The sequence below is a fragment of the Carcharhinus amblyrhynchos genome, chromosome 3, assembly GCF_965287045.1.
Source record: "Carcharhinus amblyrhynchos chromosome 3, sCarAmb.v2.hapA, whole genome shotgun sequence".
Taxonomy (NCBI): domain Eukaryota; kingdom Metazoa; phylum Chordata; class Chondrichthyes; order Carcharhiniformes; family Carcharhinidae; genus Carcharhinus; species Carcharhinus amblyrhynchos.
Genome location: NC_137326.1, coordinates 138685541 through 138710464, shown reverse-complemented (window position 1 = coordinate 138710464; position 24924 = coordinate 138685541). Strand labels below are relative to the sequence as shown.

At 45.7% G+C, this 24924-nt stretch overlaps 1 protein-coding gene across 3 annotated transcripts in view; it reads left to right on the top strand.

The window, feature by feature from the left end:
- The first annotated feature begins 388 nt into the window (after positions 1–388).
- Positions 389–24924, top strand: part of abcf3 (ATP-binding cassette, sub-family F (GCN20), member 3) — a 118007-nt gene continuing 93471 nt past the window's right edge. For 2 of the 3 annotated variants that reach the window (XM_080186097.1, XM_080186096.1), the window contains exon 1: positions 389–485. In XM_080186097.1, coding sequence (XP_080042223.1) covers positions 413–485 — 73 coding nt within the window. In that variant the 5' untranslated portion in view covers positions 389–412. Of the gene's footprint in view, positions 486–17362; positions 17475–24924 lie in introns of all 3 variants that reach the window. The other variant, XM_080186098.1, reaches the window with a different exon arrangement.

Sequence of the window (24924 nt, the reverse complement as noted above, 5' to 3'; positions counted from 1 at the left end):
CGGGACTGAACCAGCAGGACAATACCAGCTGTCAATCACACACAACCCCGCCCACTCTCCCACGTGATAGGGAAGCCGAGGTGCACGCTAGGGGTGGTAGTCGGGGGATCCATACTGCCCGGGTTCAGCTGCCGATATAGAACTACAATCCCGATAGGCAACGCGGTCAGGCAAAACTGCGCGGGCGCAGTTCTGACGGGACGCGCGGGCTGCGCAGGCGCGGTTTTGGCGAGCTGGGCGTGTTGAACGTGGCGTGATTCCGGCCGGCTGCGCAGGCGCGGTGCTGGAGGACCCGGCCGACTGCGCAGGCGCGGTGTTGTGGACACGGCTGACTGCGCAGACGCGGTGTTAGAACGCTGAGTGGCGCTGCGCAGGCGCGGTTGTGGCGGGCCGGCCGGCAGGCGGAGGGAACATGGCGACTTATGTGGAGATCATCCGGCACGAGTTCCCCGACATCGACTCCGAGCTCTTCCAATACGTGACAGGTGAGGGAGCGCCCGGTCCCGGGCAGGCACATACCCCGGAGACCTGCGCGGATCTCCCAGCCCCGCTTTGCCTTTTCACCGGCCCTCAGGGGAGTGGGCCCTGAGCCCGGTTCCAGCGGCCGGCCGGGAAAAGCCGGGGTGGTGAGTGGGGGAGGCCCGGGTCTCTCCCCCTCGTCCCCGGCATTCATTGGGTTTGCGGAGCCGCCGTCTTCTCTCCACCTGGGTTATAGCCTCCTCTGTCTCTTCAGCAGAAACCATCTCATTCCAAAGGTCAATCAAAGGCCAACTCTGTACCCCCTGAGTCAGAGGGTCAGTGCTGAGGGAGTGCCGCACTGTCAGAGGATCAGTGCTGAGGGAGTGCCGCACTGTCAGAGGATCAGTGCTGAGGGAGTGCCGCACTGTCAGAGGGTCAGTGCTGAGGGAGTGCCGCACTGTCAGAGGGTCGGCGCCGAGGGAGCGCCGCACTGTCAGGGGGTCGGCGCCGAGGGAGCGCCGCGCTGTCAGGGGGTCGGCGCCGAGGGAGCGCCGCGCTGTCAGGGGGTCGGCGCCGAGGGAGCGCCGCGCTGTCAGGGGGTCGGCGCCGAGGGAGCGCCGCGCTGTCAGGGGGTCGGCGCCGAGGGAGCGCCGCGCTGTCAGGGGGTCGGCGCCGAGGGAGCGCCGCGCTGTCAGGGGGTCGGCGCCGAGGGAGCGCCGCGCTGTCAGGGGGTCGGCGCCGAGGGAGCGCCGCGCTGTCAGGGGGTCGGCGCCGAGGGAGCGCCGCGCTGTCAGGGGGTCGGCGCCGAGGGAGCGCCGCGCTGTCAGGGGGTCGGCGCCGAGGGAGCGCCGCGCTGTCAGGGGGTCGGCGCCGAGGGAGCGCCGCGCTGTCAGGGGGTCGGCGCCGAGGGAGCGCCGCGCTGTCAGGGGGTCGGCGCCGAGGGAGCGCCGCGCTGTCAGGGGGTCGGCGCCGAGGGAGCGCCGCGCTGTCAGGGGGTCGGCGCCGAGGGAGCGCCGCGCTGTCAGGGGGTCGGCGCCGAGGGAGCGCCGCGCTGTCAGGGGGTCGGCGCCGAGGGAGCGCCGGGCTGTCAGGGGGTCGGCGCCTAGGGAGCGCCGGGCTGTCAGGGGGTCGGCGCCGAGGGAGCGCCGGGGGGTCGGCGCCGAGGGAGCGCCGGGGGGTCGGCGCCGAGGGAGCGCCGGGGGGTCGGCGCCGAGGGAGCGCCGGGGGGTCGGCGCCGAGGGAGCGCCGGGGGGTCGGCGCCGAGGGAGCGCCGCGCTGCCGGGGGGTCGGCGCCGAGGGAGCGCCGCGCTGCCGGGGGGTCGGCGCCGAGGGAGCGCCGCGCTGCCGGGGGGTCGGCGCCGAGGGAGCGCCGCGCTGCCGGGGGGTCGGCGCCGAGGGAGCGCCGCGCTGCCGGGGGGTCGGCGCCGAGGGAGCGCCGCGCTGCCGGGGGGTCGGCGCCGAGGGAGCGCCGCGCTGCCGGGGGGTCGGCGCCGAGGGAGCGCCGCGCTGCCGGGGGGTCGGCGCCGAGGGAGCGCCGCGCTGCCGGGGGGTCGGCGCCGAGGGAGCGCCGCGCTGCCGGGGGGTCGGCGCCGAGGGAGCGCCGCGCTGCCGGGGGGTCGGCGCCGAGGGAGCGCCGCGCTGCCGGGGGGTCGGCGCCGAGGGAGCGCCGCGCTGCCGGGGGGTCGGCGCCGAGGGAGCGCCGCGCTGCCGGGGGGTCGGCGCCGAGGGAGCGCCGCGCTGCCGGGGGGTCGGCGCCGAGGGAGCGCCGCGCTGCCGGGGGGTCGGCGCCGAGGGAGCGCCGCGCTGCCGGGGGGTCGGCGCCGAGGGAGCGCCGCGCTGCCGGGGGGTCGGCGCCGAGGGAGCGCCGCGCTGCCGGGGGGTCGGCGCCGAGGGAGCGCCGCGCTGCCGGGGGGTCGGCGCCGAGGGAGCGCCGCGCTGCCGGGGGGTCGGCGCCGAGGGAGCGCCGCGCTGCCGGGGGGTCGGCGCCGAGGGAGCGCCGCGCTGCCGGGGGGTCGGCGCCGAGGGAGCGCCGCGCTGCCGGGGGGTCGGCGCCGAGGGAGCGCCGCGCTGCCGGGGGGTCGGCGCCGAGGGAGCGCCGCGCTGTCGGGGGATCGGCGCTGTCAGCAGGTTGGTACTGAGGGAGTGCCACACTGCCCGGGATCGGTACTGTGGGAGTGCTGCACCGTCAGAGGGTTGGTAATGTGGGGCGCCGCACTGTGCTTGCAAGTTGGTTACTCATAGAGTTGTGGAATGGTTACAGCACCGAGGTCGTCATTCAGTTTGGTGTATCTGTGTCATTTCTCTGCGTGAGCAACTCAGCCAATCCCAATTGTCAATCAGCTTTTTGGCTGTGACCTTGCGATTATTTTCACTTCAGATGTTTGTCCAATTATCTTTTGGAAGCCATGGCTGAATCTTCCTCCACCACACTTTCAAGCAGTGCACTTGATAAGTGAGACAATTGTACATTAGTCCTACTTTTCTCTATTAAATCACCTCACTATTCACTATGTTTGAGGGTGGCTTTCTCATAACACTGCAGATGCCAGGGATCAGGCATACAGGTCTTTTTTTGCACTATCTCACGAGGCTTGAATTTTGGCTACATAGTTTGATACTCTGTTTGCCTTGCTGGTGGTTGTTCTACTGTGATTGGACACTTTGATTCTATTAAAGCCTTGTGGGTGCTCTAATTTTAGTTACTGTTTCAGCAATTAAATATACAAAAAGAGAGAGGCCAAAATGAACATTGTATGTCTTTGAAAATGAGACTAGGGAAATAATAATAATGGGGAACCAGGAAATGGAAGAAGATTTAAATATATAAGTTGCCTTGGTTTTCACAGTGGAAGCCACTAATAACATTACAAAAATACCAATTCAAGAGGCAGATGTTGATGGAGGAAATAAGTACAATAACTATCATGTGAGAAAATGTTCTTGGGAAACTCATGAGATTAAAGAATGACACATTTCTTAGACCTGATGGATTGCATCCCAGGCTATTAAAGGAAGTAGCTATGGAGATGGTGGATGCACTGGTATAAGAACATAAGAAATAGGAGTAGGCCTTCGAGCCTGCCCCGCCATTCAGTAAGATCATGGCTGATCTGAAGTGGATCAGTTCCACTTTCCCGCTTTCTCTCCATAACCCTTAATTCCCCTGTCTATCAGAAACCTATCTACCTGTGACTTAAATATATTTAGCGAGGTAGCCTCCACCACTTCAACAGGCAGAGAATTCTAGAGATTCACCACCTTTGAGTGAAGAAGTTCCTCCTCAACTCTGATCTAAACTGCCCCCCCCCTTATCTTGAGGCCGTGTCCTCTAGTCCTGCTATCCTTTCTAAGCAGGAAGAATCTCTCTACCTCTACCCTATCTATCCCCTTCATTATCTTATACGTCTCTATAAGATCCCCCCTCATCCTTCTAAACTCCAACAAGTGCAGACCCAGCCTATTTAGTCTCTCTTCATAGGCCAACCCTCTCATCTCCGGTATCAGCCTAGTGAACCTCCTCTGCACTCCCTCCAAGGCCAGTATATCCTTCTACAAGTGCGGCAACCAAAACTGCACACAGTACTCCAGCTGCGGCCTCACCAGTACCCTGTATGGTTGCAGCAAGACCTCCCTACTTTTATATTCTATCCTCCTCGCTATAAAGGCCAACATTCCATTTGCCTTCTTGATCACCCGCTGCACCTGCAGACTGGGTTTTTGCGACTTGTGCACAAGGACTCCCAGGTCCCTCTGCACCGTAGCATGCTGCAGCTTTTCGTCTTTTAAATAATAACCCCTCCTCCTATTATTTCTGCCAAAGTGGATAACCTCACACTTGCTAACATTATACTCCATCTGCCAGGTCCTCGCCCACTCACTCAGCCTATCCAAATCTCTCTGCAGACTTTCCACACCCTCCTCGCAATTTGCTTTTCCACTTATCTTCGTGTCATCAGCAAATTTCGTCACCCTACACTCAGCCCCCTCCTCCAGATCATCTATATAAATGGTAAACAGTTGAGGCCCCAGCACCGATCCCTGCGGTACTCCACTACTCACCAACCGCCAACCAGAATAGCACCCATTGATACCAACTCTTTGCTTCCTATTAGACAGCCAATCCTCTATCCATGCTAACACCTTATCCCCAACTCCGTGCACTGTAACCTTCTGTAGCAACCTTTTGTGAGGCACCTTATCAAACGCCTTTTGGAAATCTAAAAACACCACATCCACTGGTTCCCCTCTGTCTACCGCACGAGTCACATCCTCATAGAAATCCAATAAATTCGTCAAACACGACTTCCCCTTAACGAATCTGTGCTGCGTCTGCTCGATCAAACCATTCTTTTCTAGGTGCCTCACTATTTCTTCTTTGATGACAGATTCTAGCATTTTCCCAACTACAGACGTTAAACTAACTGGCCTATAATTCCCTGCCTTTTGCCTGCTACCTTTTTTTAAACAGTGGCGTAACATTAGCCATTTTCCAATCTTCCGGCACTTCCCCGGAGTCCAGCGAATTTTGATAAATAATTACTGGTAGAACTACCAGTAATTATTTCCAAGAATCCTTGTATTCTGGAAATGTCCCAAAGTATTGGAAAACTGCCAATGCTTTGACAAACGGTCATCTGGACTTGAAACATCAGCTCTTTTCTCTCCTTACAGCTGCTGCCAGACCTGCTAAGATTTCCCAGTGTTTTCTGTTTTGGTGCCAATGTACCACCCTTATTGAAAAAAGGAGACAAAAACAAGTAAATACAGGCCAGTTAGATTAACCTGTGTCATTTGGAATGTAGGTTAAGTGAGTGGACAAAGACTTGGCAAATGGAATATGATGTAGGAAAATGTGAAGTTATGCACTTTGGTAGTAAGAATAAGGAGCTGAGTATTATTTAAATTGAGAAAGACTGCAAACAGCTGCAGCACAGAGGGATTTGGAGTCCTCATGCATAAATCACAAAAAGCTAGCATGCAAATTCAGGTAATTAGGAAGGCAAATGGAGTGTTTGCCTTTAGTTGAAAAGGAATGGAATATAAAAGTCGGGAAATCTTAAACTATACAACGCACTAGTTTTAAAATAATACGTGACAAGCCCAATGAGCGGAAATGCAATTCTGGATTTAGTCTTAGGAAATGAAGATGAGAAAGTGGGTGAAGTGATAGTGAGCGATCACAATTCAGTTAGATTTAGAATTAGTGGTGACAAGGACAGAGATAATCAGGAATAAAAGTTTCAAAGGCAAATTTTACAAAGCTGAGAAGAGATTTAGCTGAGATGGACTGGACAAGACTGCTAAGGGATAAATCAGTGGTAAGCACTAAAAAGTGAGATCCTTCAGGTACAAAGCAGAAATGTCCCATCCAGAAAGAAAAGTCTCGACCCCCCCCCCCCAATGATTGTCAGGAAAATACAAGGGAAGTTTCATAGGAAAAAATACTAACGATAATTACAGAACGCTCAACATTGCAGATCACTGAGAGATGTATAGAAAGTACAGGGATCAAGAATAAGAAAATCAAAGTGAGGGCATAAAAAATATTAGCAGGCAATATTTTTTCACCAGTATATGAAGAGCTAAAAGATGGGTCCCACTTTTACCTTAACGATCAGAAATGAAGAAGGGAAGTTGTGTGAAGATGCAGAAGATATGGGAAGGGCTTTAAATGAGTCTTTTGTCTGTTTATTCACAACAAAAGGGGACGATGCATATGTAGTAATTCAAGAGGAAAAGTGTGAAATGTTGGATCAAATAATCATAACAAGAGAGGAAGAGTTAGAAGAGTTGGAATCCTTGAAAGTGGAAAAGTCTCCAGGGCCGGATGGATTGTTCCCTGAGATGTTGAAGAAGATCAGGGAGGAAATAGCAGATGCTCTGAGGATTATTTTCCAATCTTCACTCGACACGGGTAGTGCCAGAGGACCGAGGAATGCAAATGTTGTTCCGTTGTTTAAAAAGGGTACAAAGGAATTGTCAAACAATTATAGACCAGTTAATTCTTTCTTTGATGGTGGGCAAATTGTTAGAATCAGTCCTTAGAGATCAGGTAAGCTGTCACTTCGAAAGACATAGACCAATCAAGGATAGTCAGCATGGCTTTGTTAATTGAGGGTCGTGCATTACAAATTAGATTGTTTGATGGCGATACATGGATAGGAAAGTTTTAGAGGGATATTGGTCAAATGCAGGCAAATTGGGTTAGCTTGGGTGGGATTTTGGTCGGCACGGACCAGTTTGGCCTCTCTCTGTGCTGCAGTTTCTATGAAGTGACAAGGAGGATTGATGAGGGTAATGCAGTGGATGTTGTCTGCATGGATTTTAGTAAGGCATTTGACAAGGTCCCACATGGCAGACTGCTCAAAAAAGTAAAAACCTTCAGGATGCAGAGTAAGGTGGATAATTGATCCAAAGTTGGCATTGTAACAGGAAATAATGGGAAACAGTTGATGGAATTTGATTTCAATAAAATAAATATCTGGAATTATGAATCTACTGATGACCATGCAACCATTATCGGTTGTTGGATAGACCAATTTGTTCACTAATGTCCTTTAGGGAAGGAAATCTGCTATCCTTACCTGGTCTGGCCTACATGTGACTCCAGGTCCACAGCAATATGGTTGACTCTTAGTTAACCATGGGCAATAAATGCTGGCTTGGCAGCGACACCCGTGTCCTATGAATGAATACAAAAAAAGTATGGCTTTTAAGGATAGTTAAGGAGACAGAGGTTTTGAGAGGGAATTCAAGAGTTTAGGACCAAGGTAACTGAAAGCATTGTCCCCAACAATGGAGCACTTAAAATTAGGGATGCGCAAGAGACCAGAATTGGAGGTGGGCAGAAATCCTGGCACGGTGCAGCTGAAGGCGGTTATGGAGATAGGGAGGGATGAGGCTCTACAGACATTTGAAAATAAGGATGCAAATTTTAAATTTGCGGTATTCCTGGATTGCAAACCAATGTAGTTAAAGAACATGGGTAATGTGTGAATGGAATTTGGTGGAAGTTAGGGCATAGGCAACATAAAACCCTGTCACAGCATGACTGCTATCTATTCAATCTCCTAAAGTTCCATTGAGCATGATGAATATGTCTGGAAATAGTCGAACCTAAATGAATCTGGTCAAAAATAGCATACATGGGTGGATGGGAGGGAGTTCACATGACTGTTTTCATCTTTCCCATAGGCTTATCCTTCTGTCACTTCTATCTCATCTAAATGGTCATTTGTGCATGAGTGTATACTGTCCAAAGTGGGTCATTGAACATGGTGAGCTGGCAATGAACTCCACCAGAGAAGCCAGGCAAACTGCAGCTGATGTTTTTCTTCTCCCCCTCCCCCCCTCATCCCTGGGCTGAGATCAACTAATTCAACCCTTTTTTAAAAAATTCTGATAATCGTTGATTATCTCATCTTTAACTTTATTTTATTAAATCCTGCGTATTTATGTATTGCGTGATATGTTTACCTGCACAGCCAGATTGCTAGAAAAGTCTTTGAATAATCTTGGGAAATTACCTGTCATCATGCTTCCCTGAATGAGACTGAGTGGATGTTTTCCAGCCCAACAAAAACTTAGAACTGTAGATAACCGAGGTTGAAAATGCAATAATGATCAGGGGCCGCCAAAGATATGGTAACGATGAGGAATACGAATCAACCCATATACTTTTCCTTCTGCAGAAACATATGATTCCACCCTCCAGCATATAACCACCGATTGAATACGCTAACATCATACCTCCTCACTTCCCTTCTCTAGAGACCATTCCAAGGATTGCCACTGTGGAGACATATTTTGTTTTGCTTAACAATTTGTTTAACGTCAGGCCCTTTTTCAATATCAATGTTCCAAGTTTAAACATCGCAAAGTTTCAGCCTGGAGGTCAGAGAAGTGGAGCTATGTTCACCTAAAGGTGAACAGAATGGTACCAAGTTGAGTCTTTGAAGTGACCATTCTAAATGTTTTAGGAGAGTAATTGAATGAGTCTCTGGAGAAAGAGGAAATGAAGCAGGGAATGTGATGGGCAGTAGATTATTCAAAAGTAATGACCGTATGGGCTGAATTGGTGTTTCTCTGCTTCAAAAAGTCTTTGTTATCCAAATGTGTATTTTAAATAAAGTTGAGGAAAGGAAACAAAGTTTTGGGGCTCAGCACATTTACGCAACAGATAAAGTGAGATTTTGTATGTCAGATTCTGAGGTAAATTTGAACCGAGGTACTTTATAAAATTAATTTTATAAATCAATGTGTCCGTCACTAGGATTTGTTGCCCTTGAGAAGGTGTATTCCATCACACTCCTGACTTGTACCTTGTCACTTTCTCATACTACGCAGGTGCTGACTCCACAAAGTTGGGGAAGATGCAACTCGGATTTATTTGTTACCTGAACACTTCCCCTCCCCTTTTGTAAGGTGCTGGTTCACTCTACTGTGTTTAATTTACTTTTAATTTAAAACTGGCAGCTATTGGATACAATGTCTTTCAAATATCCTTATGAATAAGAAACGATGTGAATCACCTATTGTGTAAAAGGGAGCAAGTGACTACAGTCAACACCTGATACAGACTGTTCAAGTAATAATTGCTGTGTTCTGTAAATTAGCAGAAATATCTAGGGATAGAATCGCAGTATTGTTACAGCACAGGGGGCAGCCATTTGACCCATTGTGTCTGCACCTCTCCTAGTGCCATTCCCCCATCTCCTGTCTGTAGCAGTGTGCGTTTTTCTGTTTAAGGTGACAGTCCCATTCTCTTTGACAGGGTTTCATTTGGATCCTGTCTGCACCACATGCTCTGGTAGTGCATTCCAGACCCTAACCACTCAGTGTGGAAGTATTTTTCCCCATGTCGCTGTTGCTTTTATCAGCTACCTGAAATGTGTACTCTCTCATTCTTGATCCTTTCTCTCAGCTTTCTGTCCTTCAAGGAAAGCAGTCCCAACTTTTCCAATGTATCTGAAGTGCCTCATCACTGGAACCATTCTCATGAATCTTTTTTGCACTCTAATGCCATCATCTCTTTCTTAGAGTGCAGCACTCAAAACAGGCTGCTCCACTTGAGGGGGCAGTGCTTTGGACAAATTTATCATAAGTAAGCTTTTTTTTTGGTTAAACACTTTTGTCTTAAACTGAGATAAGGACATGCTTAGGTTGCCTTGAGCTGACTCTTGCATTTGCAAGTGGGAGTATTGAAATTCCTCGCTGTATTAGCATTGTTTCTTATCCTTACGGCTGAATTAAGAACATAAGACCTAGGAGCAGGAGTAAGCCATCTGGCCCCTCGAGCCTGCTCCGCCATTCAATAAGATCATGGCTGATCTTTTTGTGGACTTAGCCCCCCCTTACCCGCCCGTTCACCATAACCCTTAATTCCTTTACTGTTCAAAAAGTATCTATCCTTGCCTTAAAAACATTCGGTGAGATAGCCTCAACAGCTTCACCGGGCAGGGAATTCCCCAGATTCACAACCCTTTGTGTGAAGAAGTTCCTCCTCAACTCAGTCTGAAATCTGCTTCCCCTTATTTTGAGGCTTTGGCCCCTAGTTCTAGTTTCACCCACCCGTGGAAACAACTTCCCTGCTTCCATCTTATCTATTCCCTTCATAACATTATATATTTCTATAAGATCTCCCTTCATTCTTCTGAATTCCAGTGAGTATAGCCCCAGCCTACTTGGTCTCTCCTCATAAGCCAACCCTCTCAACTCCAGAAGCAACCTAGTGAGTCTCCTCTGCGCCCCCTCCAGTGCTAGTACATTCTTTCTTAAGTCAGGAGACCAAAACTGTACACAGTACTCCAGGTGTGGCCTCACCAGCACCTTATACAGCTGCAACATAACCTCGCTGTTTTTAATCTCAGTCCCTCTAGCAATGAAGGACAAAATTCCATTTGTCTTCTTCATTACCTGCTGCACCTGCAACCCAACTCCTTGTGATTCTTGCACAACGACATCCAGGTCCCTCTGCACAGCAACATGCTGCAACTTTTTACCATTTAAATAATAATCCATTTTGCTGTTACTGCTACCAAAATGGATGCCTCACATTTACCAACATTGTACTCCATCTGCCAGACCCTCGCCCACGCATTTAGACTGTATCCCTTTGCAGACTTTCAGCATCCTCTGCAAACTTTGCTCTGCCACTCATTTTACTGAGATCTGCAATTTTTGACACACTACGCTTGGTCCCCAACTCTAAGTCATCTATGTAAATCATAAACAGTTGCAGTCCCAACACTGATTCCTGAGGCACACTACTAATCACTGATCACCAACCAGAAGAACCATTTACTCCCACTCTTTGCTTTCTGTTAGTTAACCAATCCTCTACCCGTGCAAATACATTACCCGTAACACCATGTACCTTTATCTTACGTAGCAGTCTTTGGTGCAGCATCTTGTCAAATGCCTTCTGGAAATCCAGATACGCCACATCCACAGGTTCCCCATTGTCTATTGTACATGTAATGTTCTTGGAGAATTCCACCAAATTAGTCAAACATAACCTTCCCTTCATGAACCCATGCTGTGTCTTACCAATGAGACAATTTATATTGAGATATCTTGCTATTTCTTCCTTGATAATAGATTCAAACATTTTCCCTATTACAGAAGTTAAACCAACCGGTCCATAGTTACCTCCTTTTTGTCTACCTTTTTTGCTGTTTTCCAATCTGCAGGAACCACACCAGAGTCCAGTGAATTTTGGTGAATTACCACAAGTGCAATTGCTATTTCTCCCACCATCTCTTTTAGTACCCTGGGATGCATTCCATCAGGACCAGGACACTTGTCTACCTTTAGCCCATTAACTCGCCCAATACTACCTCTTTCATGATAATGATAGTTTCTAGATTCTCACCTGCCATAGCCTTCAAAGAACAAAGAAAATTTCAGCACAGGAACAGGCCCTTTGGCCCTCCAAGCCTACACTGACCATCTGCCGGATTTAACTAAAACCCCCTACCCTTCCGGGACCACATCCCTCTATTCCCATCCTACTCATGTATTTGTCAAGACGCCCCTTAAAAGTCACTACTGTATCCGCTTCCACTACGTCTTCCTGGCAATGAGTTCCAGGCATCCACTACACTTTGTATAAAAAAATCTGTCTTGTACATCTCTTTTACACCTTGCCCCTTGTACCTTAAACCTATGCCCCCTAGTAATTGACTCTTCCACTCTGGGAAAAAGCTTCTGACTATCCACTCTGTCCATGCCTCTCATAATTTGTAGACTTCTATCAGGTCTCCCCTCAACCTCTGTCGCTCCAGCGAGAACAAACCAAGTTTCTCCAACCTCTCTTCATAGCTAATGCCCTCCATACCAGGCAACATTGTGGTAAATTTTTTCTGTACCCTCTCCAAAGCCTCCACACCCTTTTGGTCGTGTGGCAACCAGAATTGAACACTATATTCCAATTGCGGCCTAACTAAGGTTCTATAAAGCTGCAACTTGCCAATTTTTTAACTCAGTGCCCCGGCTGATGAAGGCAAGCATGCCGTATGCCTTCTTGACTATCTTCTTCATCTGCATTGCCACTTTCAGTGACCTGTGTACCTGTACACCCAGATCCCTTTGCCTATCAATAATCTCAAGGGTTCTGCCATTTACTGTATATTTCCTATCTGTATTAGACCTTCCAAAACGTTACCTCACATTTATCCGGATTAAACTCCATCTGCCATCTCTCCGCCCAAGTCTGCAACTGATCTATATCCTGCTGTAGCCTCTGATGGTCCTCATTGCTATCCGCAAATCCACCAACCTTTGTGTTGTCTGCAAACTTACTAATCATTCCAGTTACACTTTCCTCCAAATCATTTATATATTACAAACAGCAAAGGTCCCAGCACTGATTCCTGAGGAACATCACTTGTCACAGCCCTCCATTCAGAAACGTACCCTTCCACTGCTACCATCTGTCTCCTTTGACCGAGCCAGTTTTGTATCTACCTTGCTAGCTCATCTCTGATCCCATGTGACTTCACCTTCTGCACCAGTCTACCATGAGGGACCTTGTCAAATGCCTTACTGAAATTCATGTAGACAACATCCACTGCTCTATCCTCATCAACCACCTTTGTCATTTCCTTGAAAAGACATGACCTCCCCTTCATAAAACCATGTTGCCTCTCGCTAATACATGCACTTATTTCCAAGTGGGAATAAACCCTGTCATCTTCCTGTCATCAATTTTTGGCATGTTATTTGTGTCTTCCACTGTGAAGACTGACACAAAATATCTGTTCAATGCCTCAGCCATTTTCGCATTTCCGGTTATTACATCCCCTTTCTCATCCTCTGAAGGACCAATGTTTACTTTGGCCACTCTTTTTCATTTTATTTCTTTGTAGAATTGTAATTGGCCATATCCTCAGTGTGTCTTAGCTGCTCTGGGTTTGGGGTAGGTGATGTGATACTTGTCTTTGTGCCCATGGAATAAATGGGAAAGGAAATGTATCATTTTCCTGGTAACTATTTAGTCCCCCCGCCTTGGAAAAAAATCCATTCTAGCAAATTGCAATTTAATTTAATCAACTATTGGTATGGCTGAAACCATTTGCTTTGGTTGCATTCTCCCTACCCCCAGTCACAAAGTTCACACTTCATTCTAGCCATCTATTCAATCCTGTTCCCCTAGTCACTGCCTCAAACTAAACTACTCTGATTGCAGCCTTGGCCTCCTCTTGGAGAACCCTCAGCTAGATTTCTGGCCCTGTCTGCTCTCAATTGCAAAGCCCATCTGCTCCCACCTGCATAATGTTCGTCAACCTCAGCCTTTCTGCTGCTGAAACCTTTGTCATCCCTTTGTGACCTTGAGTCCTGTCTATCCTAATGCTGTCTTGGTCCGCCTCAAATCCTTCAGCCATTCAAAACTTCAGCTCATCCTAAACGCTGCTGCCTATCTCTTAATTACACCAGAACCATAGGAACATGGATGTAGGCCATTCGGCCTGGTGAACCTGCTTCACCATTCAATAAGATCATGACTGATCTGGTTGTGGTCTTGACTCTCCTTTCTTGTGTCCTCCTGCACCCCCATATGCTTGACCCACCCCTCACAGCCTTGAATAAATTCAGTGATCCAGTCTCCACTTCTTTCTGGGAAGACAATTCCCCCAAGTGATGACCCTTAGAAAAAAATGTCCATTCATCTTAAAAGGCAAACCTCTTATTCTTAAACTGTCTCCTCTGGTTTTAGTCTGTTCCACATGAGGAAACATACTCCTGGTATCCACCCTATCAAATCCTCTCAGGATCTTTTATGTTTCAATAAGCTCACCTCTCGTACTCCAATGGGTATAGGCCTGATATGTTCAACCATTCTTGGGTTGAATGAATGAGATGAATAATATATCTTCAGAAATTCACATCAAAGCAGAAGGCGGCTGTTGGATGCTTTCACTGCAGAACAACCCATAAAACAACAACACTGGAAGGTGAAGTGGCAAAGCTCAATCCAGCCTTTCGGATTGGTGATTTGACAGTTCACTACTGGTCCAAATGGCGAAGCTCTTTGTCTGCAGGAATGAAGTATGCCTGGAGTATTATTTGGCACAAACTGGTAGGAGGGGACATGAGTTGAGAGGCATTAATATGTGTTTATCTTCAGAAGTTCTTGTGTTTTCATCAATTTAAAAGCTGTTTGTGCTTTTTATGCTCTAGGAAAGAGTGAAGCTACCTTGTGAGGTGGTGACTGTTTTCAGAGGAGATGGTCTGTTCAAATTTGCTCCTGTGAGAATAGGAGTAACTACTCCAAAAAAAAGTGTTTTTCAACGATCTGTGAACATGCAAGGCACTATATAAATGGAATTGTCTTTTAACAGATCTACACAGTAGAGTCTCAAACACCAAGTCTTCCCTCTGAAGTCATCTCCTTGCCTAAAGTGGGAACAGCGCCTTCAATTTCAATATGGTCTGTAACATACTGCAACACGAGTTTCCAAGCTGTGTCTTTGCTGACCATTTGAAGTTGCAAGCTCTGAGGCAGCAATGGCAGCTGTCTAGCGGAGACTCTGGAGAGGATGTGAACTTTTTTCCTGATGGGAAAGCATTTTGCTGCTGGAACTGGTGTTCAGCTTTGCGCTCTGGTTGGGTAATCAGGACTTCCTTGAACATGCTTGTCATGGAGATTATTGCACCGTGGTGACTTGTGGGACACTCCTGCGATTACCCACGCAAGCACAATTCTTAGCCCTGAGACCCCACGATCATTTATTGGACAAAACCTTGCCCCCGCTCAACAACTCTTTCCCTTCCCCACAGCATTCGTTAACAGCCCTTCCACTCAACACCAGTGTTAAAATATGTTAAATATTAAAACTAGGTCACAGTGGAAAAGATTGAGGAGCACTGCTGTATCATCTACTTACTGAGCATGACACAGGAGTGCTACTAATCATCAGTATTTAAACCTAGATCAGGTTTTAGTTTTCTGCTCAGAAACCCAGTCAGGAAGCTCTATCATCATTTTGTAGCCCCTAAAGCTGGATGGCTGATCAGACTGTGAGGAACAAATGCACCATGCTTTCATAAGGCTAAAAAACATTGTGTTCACTTCTTAAGGTGTTGGACGATAAAGCTCATGAAATTCCTCTGTGTAATACATTTATCTGATGAAGAGGTGCAGCCTCTGGAATGTATTGCTCAAAGGTTACCAAGTGGTGGGACGACTTTTAATCTGTCTTTTTTTTTGGGTGCATTGAGCTACCAATTTCAACCTTGCAGTTGCCAATTGGAGGCCAATATACACAAAAAGACAACAAAAAACAACAGGATTGACAGTGTCTTGTTAAACAGGCCGTGTGAAAGCTTGGACAACCTCGTATGCTTTTCCTCCCTTTGCTGAGAGGAGAGTGAGCAGCATTGAATCCTAGTCTTGCTGGCTTTGAACAGAAAGAGAGGATTGCATTGAACATTGTTCCACCAATTGCCGCAAGTGGATGTGTGTTAAAGTAAAAGCACAAACTGCGGATGCTGGAATCTGAAACAAGAACAGAAAATGCTGGAAACTCTCAGCAGGTCTGACAATATCTTTGAAGAGACAACAGAGGCAACGTTTTGCATCTGGACGACCCTTCATCAGAGCTAAGGGCAAAGAAAATCAGAAAAGGTTTAAACAATGAGGGTGAGCGTCTGTAATAGAATAAACAGAATATAAATGAGAATAAAGATGGCTGAGAGAAGTGCTAAAAGTGTCCATTAAGAGATCAGAATAAGTGAACGGCAGTACAGAGTACTGATGGTTAAGACCATTGGCCTGAAAAGGGGTGAGGGGGAGGCAAGGAGAGCAGGAATGGAGAAGTGGAAAAATGGAAGAGAGAAAGAAGGATGATAAAAATGGATGAATGAAGTAAAGGCCACTGACTCCCACGGTTACCTTGACAACAGCTCTTCATGCCCTACATCCTGTAAGAACTCTATCCCATTCTGTCAGCTCCTTTGCCTCCACTGCATCTGTTCTGATGATGCCACTTTCCAGAGCAGCGCTGCAGATACGTCTTTCATCTTCCTCCTTCCTCAATCAGCATTTTCAATCCACTGTAGTTAAGAACATAAGAACATAAGAAATAGGAGCAGGAGTAGGCCATCTAGTTGACAGGGCTCTCGACTGCATCTGACCTGTACCTCAAGCCACTGCCCTCACCCCCTCCCCTCCCTCCCTGGAATCAGGATAGGATTCCCCTTGTCCTCACTTTTCACTCCACCAGCCTCTGCAATCAAAGGATCATCTTCCTCCATTTCCACCAATTCCAACATGATGCCACTATTCAACACATCTTCCTCATACTCCCCCTGTCAGCATTCTGCAGGGACTGTTCTCCCTGGGACACCCTGATCCATTCCTCCATCACACCCAAGACCTCACCCCTGCCCTCGGAACCTTCCAGTGCAATCATAGAAGGTGCAACACCTGCCTCTTTACCTTCTCCCTGCTCAACATCCCAGGCCCTAAACACCCTTTTCAGGTGAAGCAGTGCTTCATGTGCACCTCCTTCAACTTGGTATGTTGCATTTGCTACTCCCAATGCAGTCTACTTTACATCAGGGAGACCAAATGCAGATTGGTGCCGGCTTTTCAGAACACCTTCAGTCCATCCGCAAGCAGGACCCAGACCTCCCTGTCACTTGCCACTTCAACACACCACCCATCTCCCCTGTCCACGTATCTGTCCTTGGTGTTTTGCAATGTTCTAGCGAACCCCAACGCAAACTAGAGGAACAGCACCTCATCTTCCAATTGGGCACTTTACAGCCTTCCAGATTGAACATTGAGTTCAACAACTTCAGAGCATGAACTCTCCCCCTCCCCTTCACCTTCACCCCATTTCCATTTATTTTATTTCATTTTGTTTCTTCTTTTCATCTCATTCATCCACTTTCATAATCCTTCTTTCTCTCTCCCATTTTTCCACTCCTCCATTCCCGCTCTCTTTGCCCTTTGCTCTGACGAAGGGTCATCCAGGCTTGAAATGTTGGCTCTAATCTTTCTCCATAGATGCTGTCAGACCTGCTGAGCTTTTCCAGCATTTTCTGTTTGTGGATATGTGTTAAATGTGGCCAGGGTGTCAATACTTCACATTGGTTTTTCAGGCTGGGCTCTGGAGAGCTCCACAAGCTTGTACTCTGGGCCTGCAGTATCTTCCAAATTCTGTGTTTTTTCTTTATCTTTAAACCTCTCAGGATGTTGTTTCTATTGCTGTATGCAAATGAGGATGTTATACAGTGGTAGATTCTTTGAATAGCTGTCATTTGTCTTTTTAGATTCACAGAAATTTCTGTGAATGTGTTTTCCCCTGTGCAGAAAGGTCAAGACTTTGAAGTGAACTAAACCTATTCAAATGTTTGTCAGACCTTGACTTGTTTTTTTCACTATGATCCCCATCAGGTTTCCCTTGGATTTTTTAAGGTCAGTAAGCTGTTTGTGACGATGGGCGCTGCCAGCTACCATGAGTAAGGTTGCAGTGTGGCACCGATCTTCGACTTCCCAACTGGGAAAGGTACTTTTAAACCTTTCATCTGAACCCAACTTATTTAGCTCCATCTACCTCCCTAGCTTTCTAGATTTAGATGCTTGCCCCTATTGTATTTTATTTTTATGACATGAAAATTTTGAAAAGCAAAACCATATCTTGATCCCCATATACCCACCTCAATTAAATCCTTCAGTTTCTGCTATTGAACCCATGTGTGCTTCAGTGGTCTTCCCTTGTTAGTTGTACCACACCTCTTCCCATTGGTCTAAAAAGTATTCTTCCCTTCTTCCTCCTAATCTCCTTGTTTTAACCGAGTTGTCATTGTCAGCTGTACGATGCAATAATATGGCTTCAACCTCAGGTGGCAGTGTTCTTCAATGGCATTTTGTATCCTTCCAAAAAAAATGTCTAAGGTTTATCCCTGGAATGTTGAAGATGAAGGAATGGTTTGATTGAGAATTTGACGCTTCTAAAGGAATTGATAGGATTGCTAGAAACCTTTTTCGGTGGGGTCATCGAGAACAAGGGGAGCTGACATTAAAATCAGAGCCAAGTTGCTCAGGAGAGAAGTTAGGAAGCACATCACACAATGGGTGATACCTGCATGGAGATCAAAAGACAGTGGATGCTGGGGCTCTGAGTCATTTTAAATCTTAAATCAATATTTTTATTGTTAGACGAGGATATGAAGACATAAGGAGCCAAGGCAATTAGATGGATTTGGATGCAGATCGGCCATGACCTTACTGAATGATGGAACAAGCTCAGGGGCTGAATAGCCTCCTCCTATTCCTATTGGATTCCTTCAGATCCTTTAGTTTTGCTTAGTGAGTTTGAACTATATATCAGCTGTATGTGAACTGAAATTGTCTTTTCAGATAATATCCTTTGCAGCTTATCCAGTACTTGATGATATATGGCTTGTTGCCGTTCTCATGCACCTTAGAATGCTGAGGGATATCAGAGGAGAAACAGCAGAGGCTTTCCTCTCAATCTTTCAAACATCTTTCAGTATAGACGTTGTGCCAAAGGACTAAAGGTTGGCCAATCCATCAAAGGGAGAGAAAAATAAAGCAGTTAACAAAGAGCAATGTTGGGGCAGGGAGTAATATTCCAGACATCATGATATGGGATAAAATTAATATTCATGAAAAACTATTAGTTGAAGGCTACAAGTTCTGGGAGGCAAGTTGTCTGATGAATTTAATCAAACTTTGAGAAAATAATGTATTGATGAATGGCCCACAATGATTTTTCAAAGGCTTTCGGCCCCCTTATTTGCGAAAGGTATATTGGCCTTGGAGGGAGTACAGAGAAGGTTCACTGGGCTGATACCAGAGATGAGGGGGTTAGCTTATGAAGAGAGATTGAATAGACCGGGCCTGTACTTGTTAGAGTTTAGAAGGCTGAGGGGGGATCTTATAGAGACGTACAAGATAATGAATGGGCTAGATAAGGTAGATGTAGAGAGATTCTTCCCGCTTAGAAAGGAAAACAGAACTAGAGGGCGCAGCCTCAAAATAAGGGGGGAGGGCAGTTTAGAACAGAGTTGAGGAGGAACTTCACTCAAAGGGTGGTGAATCTCTGGAATTCTCTGCCCATTGCAGTGGTTGAGGCTACCTTGTTGAATATGTTTAAGTCACGGGTAGATAGGTTTCTGATAGACAAGCAAATTAAGGGTCATGGGGAGAAAGTGGTACTGATCCACTTCAGATCAGCCATGATCTTATTGAATGGCAGGGCAGGCTTGAAGGGCTAGATGGCCTACTCCTGTTTCTTATGTTCTTATTTAATAAAATGTCTCACTGAAGTATTGGTGATAAACAAGGGCACATGGTTTTCAAGGAAGTGTTCTAGCATGGACAGGGAGTTGCCTAAAAGACAAAATTGAGGTAACGTTTAATGAATGCTATGAGAATTGCAGGATTAGGACCATTGTTCACAGCTGTATAAAAATTGTCTGCACTTGGTACGTAGCACAAGAATAAAATTTGCTTGTAACACAGAGCTTAGTTAAACATGAAGGGGAGTAGCTGAGTGCAGAGGATGTACATTGGTCAGTGATTTGCTAGATAGGTGGCAAATTAAAATCTTGTGCAGAGCATTAGAAGTGATTTTAGGAGGGTGACAAAGGGGAGATGATATACTAAATGGTGAAACTTTAAAACCAGGAACAGAGAAACTCGAGTGTTCAAGTGCATGTATCCTTAAAAGTAGGAGGGCAAAGCTGGGGGAAAAGAAATGTGCAGTGGGTTATTGGGACATGAATGTTATACCAGAGGTAGGGAGGACTAGCTTCCTTCTGTGCTACAAAATTATATGTTTGGAATGCTTTACCTCCTATTTGTCTTTCCAAACTTTGTTGCAGTACAGTAGTTTTCCTCTAAAGCTGGAGCTCAAATTTTGGGTGCAGTTATATTACGTATTCATTTAAGACCTGTATCAACTTAGTGTACTGCAGATCTGGTCAACGAATATAGGCAGTCCAAAACGGGAAAATTGATAAAGGAGAACAAGAACATGGCAAAACAAACAACTAAAGTAAAGAAAAAGTAAAGTTTATTCATTAGTCACAAGTAAAACTTACATTAACACTGCAATTAAGTGACTGTGAAATTCTCCTAGTCATTACACTTCAGCGCCTGTTCGGTTCAATGCATCTAACCAGCAAGTCTTTCAGACTGGGAAGACACTGGAGCACTGGAGGAAACTCATGCAGACACGGAGGGAATGTGCAAGCTCCACACAGATAGTGACCCAAGCTGGGAATCTACCCAGGCCCTGGCGCTGTGAGGCAGCAGTGTTAACCACTCTGCTGCTGCCTTCACAGAAGAAAACACAAACTTCATAGAATGCTAGGAAAGCAAGGGTCCAGTGATAAAGAGGAACTGAAGGAAAATAGTATTGGTGAAAAAAAGATCCTGCAGAAATTGATGTGACTGAAAGCTGATAAATACAAAAACTCTCATAATCTATATTCCAGGGCACTGAAAGAGGTGATCATAGAAATAGTGGATGCATTGGTTGTCAGCTTCCAAAATTCTGAACAGATCCAGCAGATTAGAGTGGCAAATGTTAACCCCACTATTTAAGAAAAGGAAGAAAACAGGGAATTGCCAGCTTGTAAATCTAACATCAGGTTTTTGCCATTATTAGGGAAAATGAAAGAATCTAATGTAAATTATGTGGTAATAGAACACTTGGAAGATAACGTGATTAGACAAAAATCAACACAATTTGTGAAAAGGAAATATTTTTTGAGGATGCAACTAGTAGAATAGATAAGGGTGAAACAATGGATGTAGTGTATTTAAATTTTCAGAAAGATTATGGTAGAATCCACATACACCAGTCACTGTAAACAAGTGTGCAGGTTCAACTTCACAATTTGTTACAAGAACGAAGATCCACGAGTTGGAAACTGCCCAGAAGTCATCAAGTAGCATCAACATGTCACAGATGTGCCCAAATGAGCCATTCAGTGAGTGAATGCTGGAGCAAGGATAGTCAATGCAAGAATTGTGGCAAAGTGGGTCACATTGCAAAAGCTTGTTCGCTTGACCAGTTTCCTCTGATAATATTCAACAGAAGAATTGGAGTTAACTTCAAGAAAAAAAATAAATTGCACTCTACGAAAAGGATTTACAACATGGAATAAAAGAACTATGACTGTGAAGAAGGGAATGTCCAGATCATCAAAAGCTTAAGCATCTTCCTTTAAAACCAGCTGATGTGATTGTAAGGACATAGGGTGAAGAGATCATGCTGTTAAAAGACTGCATCGTTGTCCACGTAGAGTTAAGTGGACAGTGGAGTCACCTCTCCATGTGGTCTGTGGTAATTTTCCAACTCTATTTGGAAGCTCATAGTTGGAGAAGATGAAGCTTAATTGGAGTGCTATCAACAGATTGCTTGATATCAAAAAAAGCCGACAGCACCTTCTGGAAAAATACCAGGGTGTTTTTGAAGAGAAACCTGACTCAAGAAGGGAGCTCAAGTGAAACTCAAGATAATTTTGGCCCTGGAGGGAGTGCAGAGGAGGTTTACTAGGCTGATACCGGAGTTGAGGGGATTGAGCTATGAGGAGAGGCTGAATAAACTAGGCTTGTACTCGTTAGAGTTTAGAAGAATGAGGGGAGATCTCATTGAGACGTATAAGATGATGAATGGGATGGATAGGATAGAGGTGGAGAGACTCTTCCCGCTCAAAAAAGACAGTAGGACTAGGGGGCACAGCCTCAAGATAAAGGGGAGGCGGTTTAGAACGGAGTTGAGGAGGAACTTCTTCACTCAAAGGGTGGTGAATCTCTGGAATTCTCTGCCCGTTGAAGTGGTGGAGGCTGCCTTGCTAAATATTTTTAAGAAGCGGGTTGATGGGTTCTTGATAAGAGAGGGGATTAAGGGTTATGGGGAGAGGGCGGGAAAGTGGAACTGAGCCACAACAGATCAGCCATGATCTTATTGAATGGCGGGGCAGGCTCGAAGGGCTAGATGGCCTACTCCTGCTCCTATTTCTTATGTTCTTATGTTCTTAAAGCCTAATAGTCAACCAAAAAATATTGAAGCAAGAATGGTGCCTTATGCAATTTGTCCCAGTACAACCGGCTAACATGGGTGTTAGAGTCAGTTATAATGCGTGACTGGGCCACCCCCCCATCATACTTGTCATGAAACCAGATGGTTCACTTCGCATTTGTGGTGATTTAAACAGTCATAAATCTGGTGTAATGTGATGATCCAATATTTGCTTCCTTCAGTTGAAGATTTGTTTACTGTGTTATCAGTTGGGCAGAAATTCAGCAAGATCAATCTTACACAAGCATGTTTACAAATGCTTGCCACTGCTGAATCACAAACATTGCTTACCATCATTACTCATAAAGGTCTTTTTTGTTGTAAAAGATTGCCTTTTGAAATAACATCTGCACCAGTCCTATTCCAAAGATTAAATGACCAGATTTTAGATGGTATACCTGGTGTGGTATGTTACCTGGATAATATTCAAATTGCAGGATCCAATGAACTGGAGCACTTGAATTATTTAGAAGCAACATTGGAAGCTCTCCAAGCACATGGTCTGCATATCAAAAAAGAAGTGACTCTTTCCAGATGTCACTTCAGTATTTGGGTTGTGTTATTAATAGTAAAGGCCGCCATAAAGCACCTAAAAAGATGGCCACTATATGAGAAGCACCATATCCAACAAATGTGATGCAATTGAGGCCCTTTTTAGGATCATTAAGTTATTATGGTAAATTTGTTCTTAACTTAGCCATATTATTGAAAATATTGCACATTTTGATATGCATGAAGCAGTCATAGGGCTGGATAACAGACTGTGAGAAAGCATACAAGATATCAAAGATGCTTTGCAGAAATCTGAAGTACTGGTTCATTTTAATCAGAAGCTATCATTACTGCTTGCTTGCAGTTCTTCACCTTATGGAACAGGGTCAGTAGTTGCGCGTATTTTGCCTTTGGGAGAAGAACAACTAATAGTTTTGTCTTGCGTATTCTGACTAGTGCTGAATCTATGCTCTGCTAGAAAAAGAAGCATTGAGCATACTTTTTGACATATAGCGTTTTCATCATTATATAATGTGGGCTTGTGGTGTAACAGTAGCTCGTCTGACTCCAGATTTGAAGGTTGCATGTTCAAATCATGTCAGGTTCACAGAGTTTTGGGGTGGCGTGGTGACGTAATTGTTAGCAGTGCTGCCCCTCAGCACCAGGGACCCAGTCTCAGGTCACTGTCTGAGTGGAGGTCGTACGTTCTCCTCCTGTCTGCGTGGGTTTCCTCCAGGTGCTCCAGTTTCCTTCCACAGTCCGAATGTGCAGATTAGGTTGATTGGCCCTGGTAAATTGCCTCTTAGAGCCAGGAGATTAGCAGGGTAAATACATGGGGTTACAGGGCTAGGGCTTAGGTAGAATTGTGGTTGGTGCAGACTTGATGGGCCAAATGACCTCCTTTTGTACTGTGGGGATTCTATGATTCTATATGGTCATCATTTCTCGTTATTGACTAATCATGGACCCCTAATTACAATTTTTGGGCTGTATAAAGGCATACCTTCAATAACTGCTAGCTGATGGCAAAGATGGTCACTGATCTTATTTGTATGCACTTGTGATGTAAAGTATTATCAATCAGTGCCATGCTGATGCATTATCAGACTTACCATTGAGCTGATGTCACCAACTAGATTTACAATTGTTCTTTATTTTTCGCTAGTAGATCATTGATTTCTCTGTTGTAACTCCTCAAATTCAGAAACATACCAGGCATGATCCTGTGATGGGTAAGGTGATGGATATGGTATTGAAAGGAATGATAGCCAGAATGCATCATCTGCATCCTGAACCATATATGCCAAGAAAGCTTGAGTTCACCATCAAAGATGAAGATTGTTTATTGTGGGAAGTCCAATTGAACATTCCTCCCAGTCTGCGTAGAGAGGTCTTGAACAACGACATGAAGGGCATCCTGGTATAGTCTGGATGAGGGAATTAGCACCTAGTTACTTTTGGTGACCGAGTCTGAATGTTCAGATTGACGAAGGGTGGCTAAAATGCCATAGCAGTGATTGCAATAGATCTTGCTAGCCTACTTGAGGGTTATCTATTCTTGGTCATCACTGATGCACAATCAAAGTGTCCAGAAGTTACCATGAGATCTACTACAGCTAACAAACTATTGACAAATTTGACAATATTTTTGTAAGCTTTGGCAAACCTGAACAGATTGTTTGCAATAATGGCTCACAGTTAATCCCACGAGTTTGAGGATTATCTCAAAATAAGTTGTATTAGGCATATAAAGCTTCAAAAGAACAAGGTTCATTATCATATTGACATCTTTTAGAAACATGACTACCCAAAGTTCACCTGCACTACTACTCTTAAAGAAAATGTTGAGAACTAAATTTAGTCTATTACTGCCAGAAACTACAGAAACTGTGGAGCATCAACAAGAATCTCAAGTTGCTAGATGAGACATGAGTGCATAATTATACACGATTGAGAATTGGGTACCAGCTATAGTTTATCAAAAACGGGTCCAATTTTTTAATACGATTCAAACAGAAGGTGAACTGGTTTGGCAATGCCATGCAGACCAACTGTAGTCTTGAAATAATTTCTCAATCCTCTTCAGAAGTACCAACATCTTTAGTCCTTAGTGTTGTGAATGCTACTATGGAAGTCTTAGTTCTATCTGAGTTGCCTGATTGTGGCTATGCTACTATACCATCTGAGAATAATGCAGAATTAGTTCCAAGAGAAGGAGTGTCTACTGATGTTCCAAATTATACTTCCAAGGTCAAGGACAGCCAGATTTGTATACGGCCTAAAATAACTAAAAATCCTCCTGGTCGACTTTCTTATTGACTCTGACTCTGTCTAATAATTAATGGTGCCGAGTATTGTGTAGAGTATTATTGATCCTATGTATAACATCGTAGTGATTTGTTGTCAT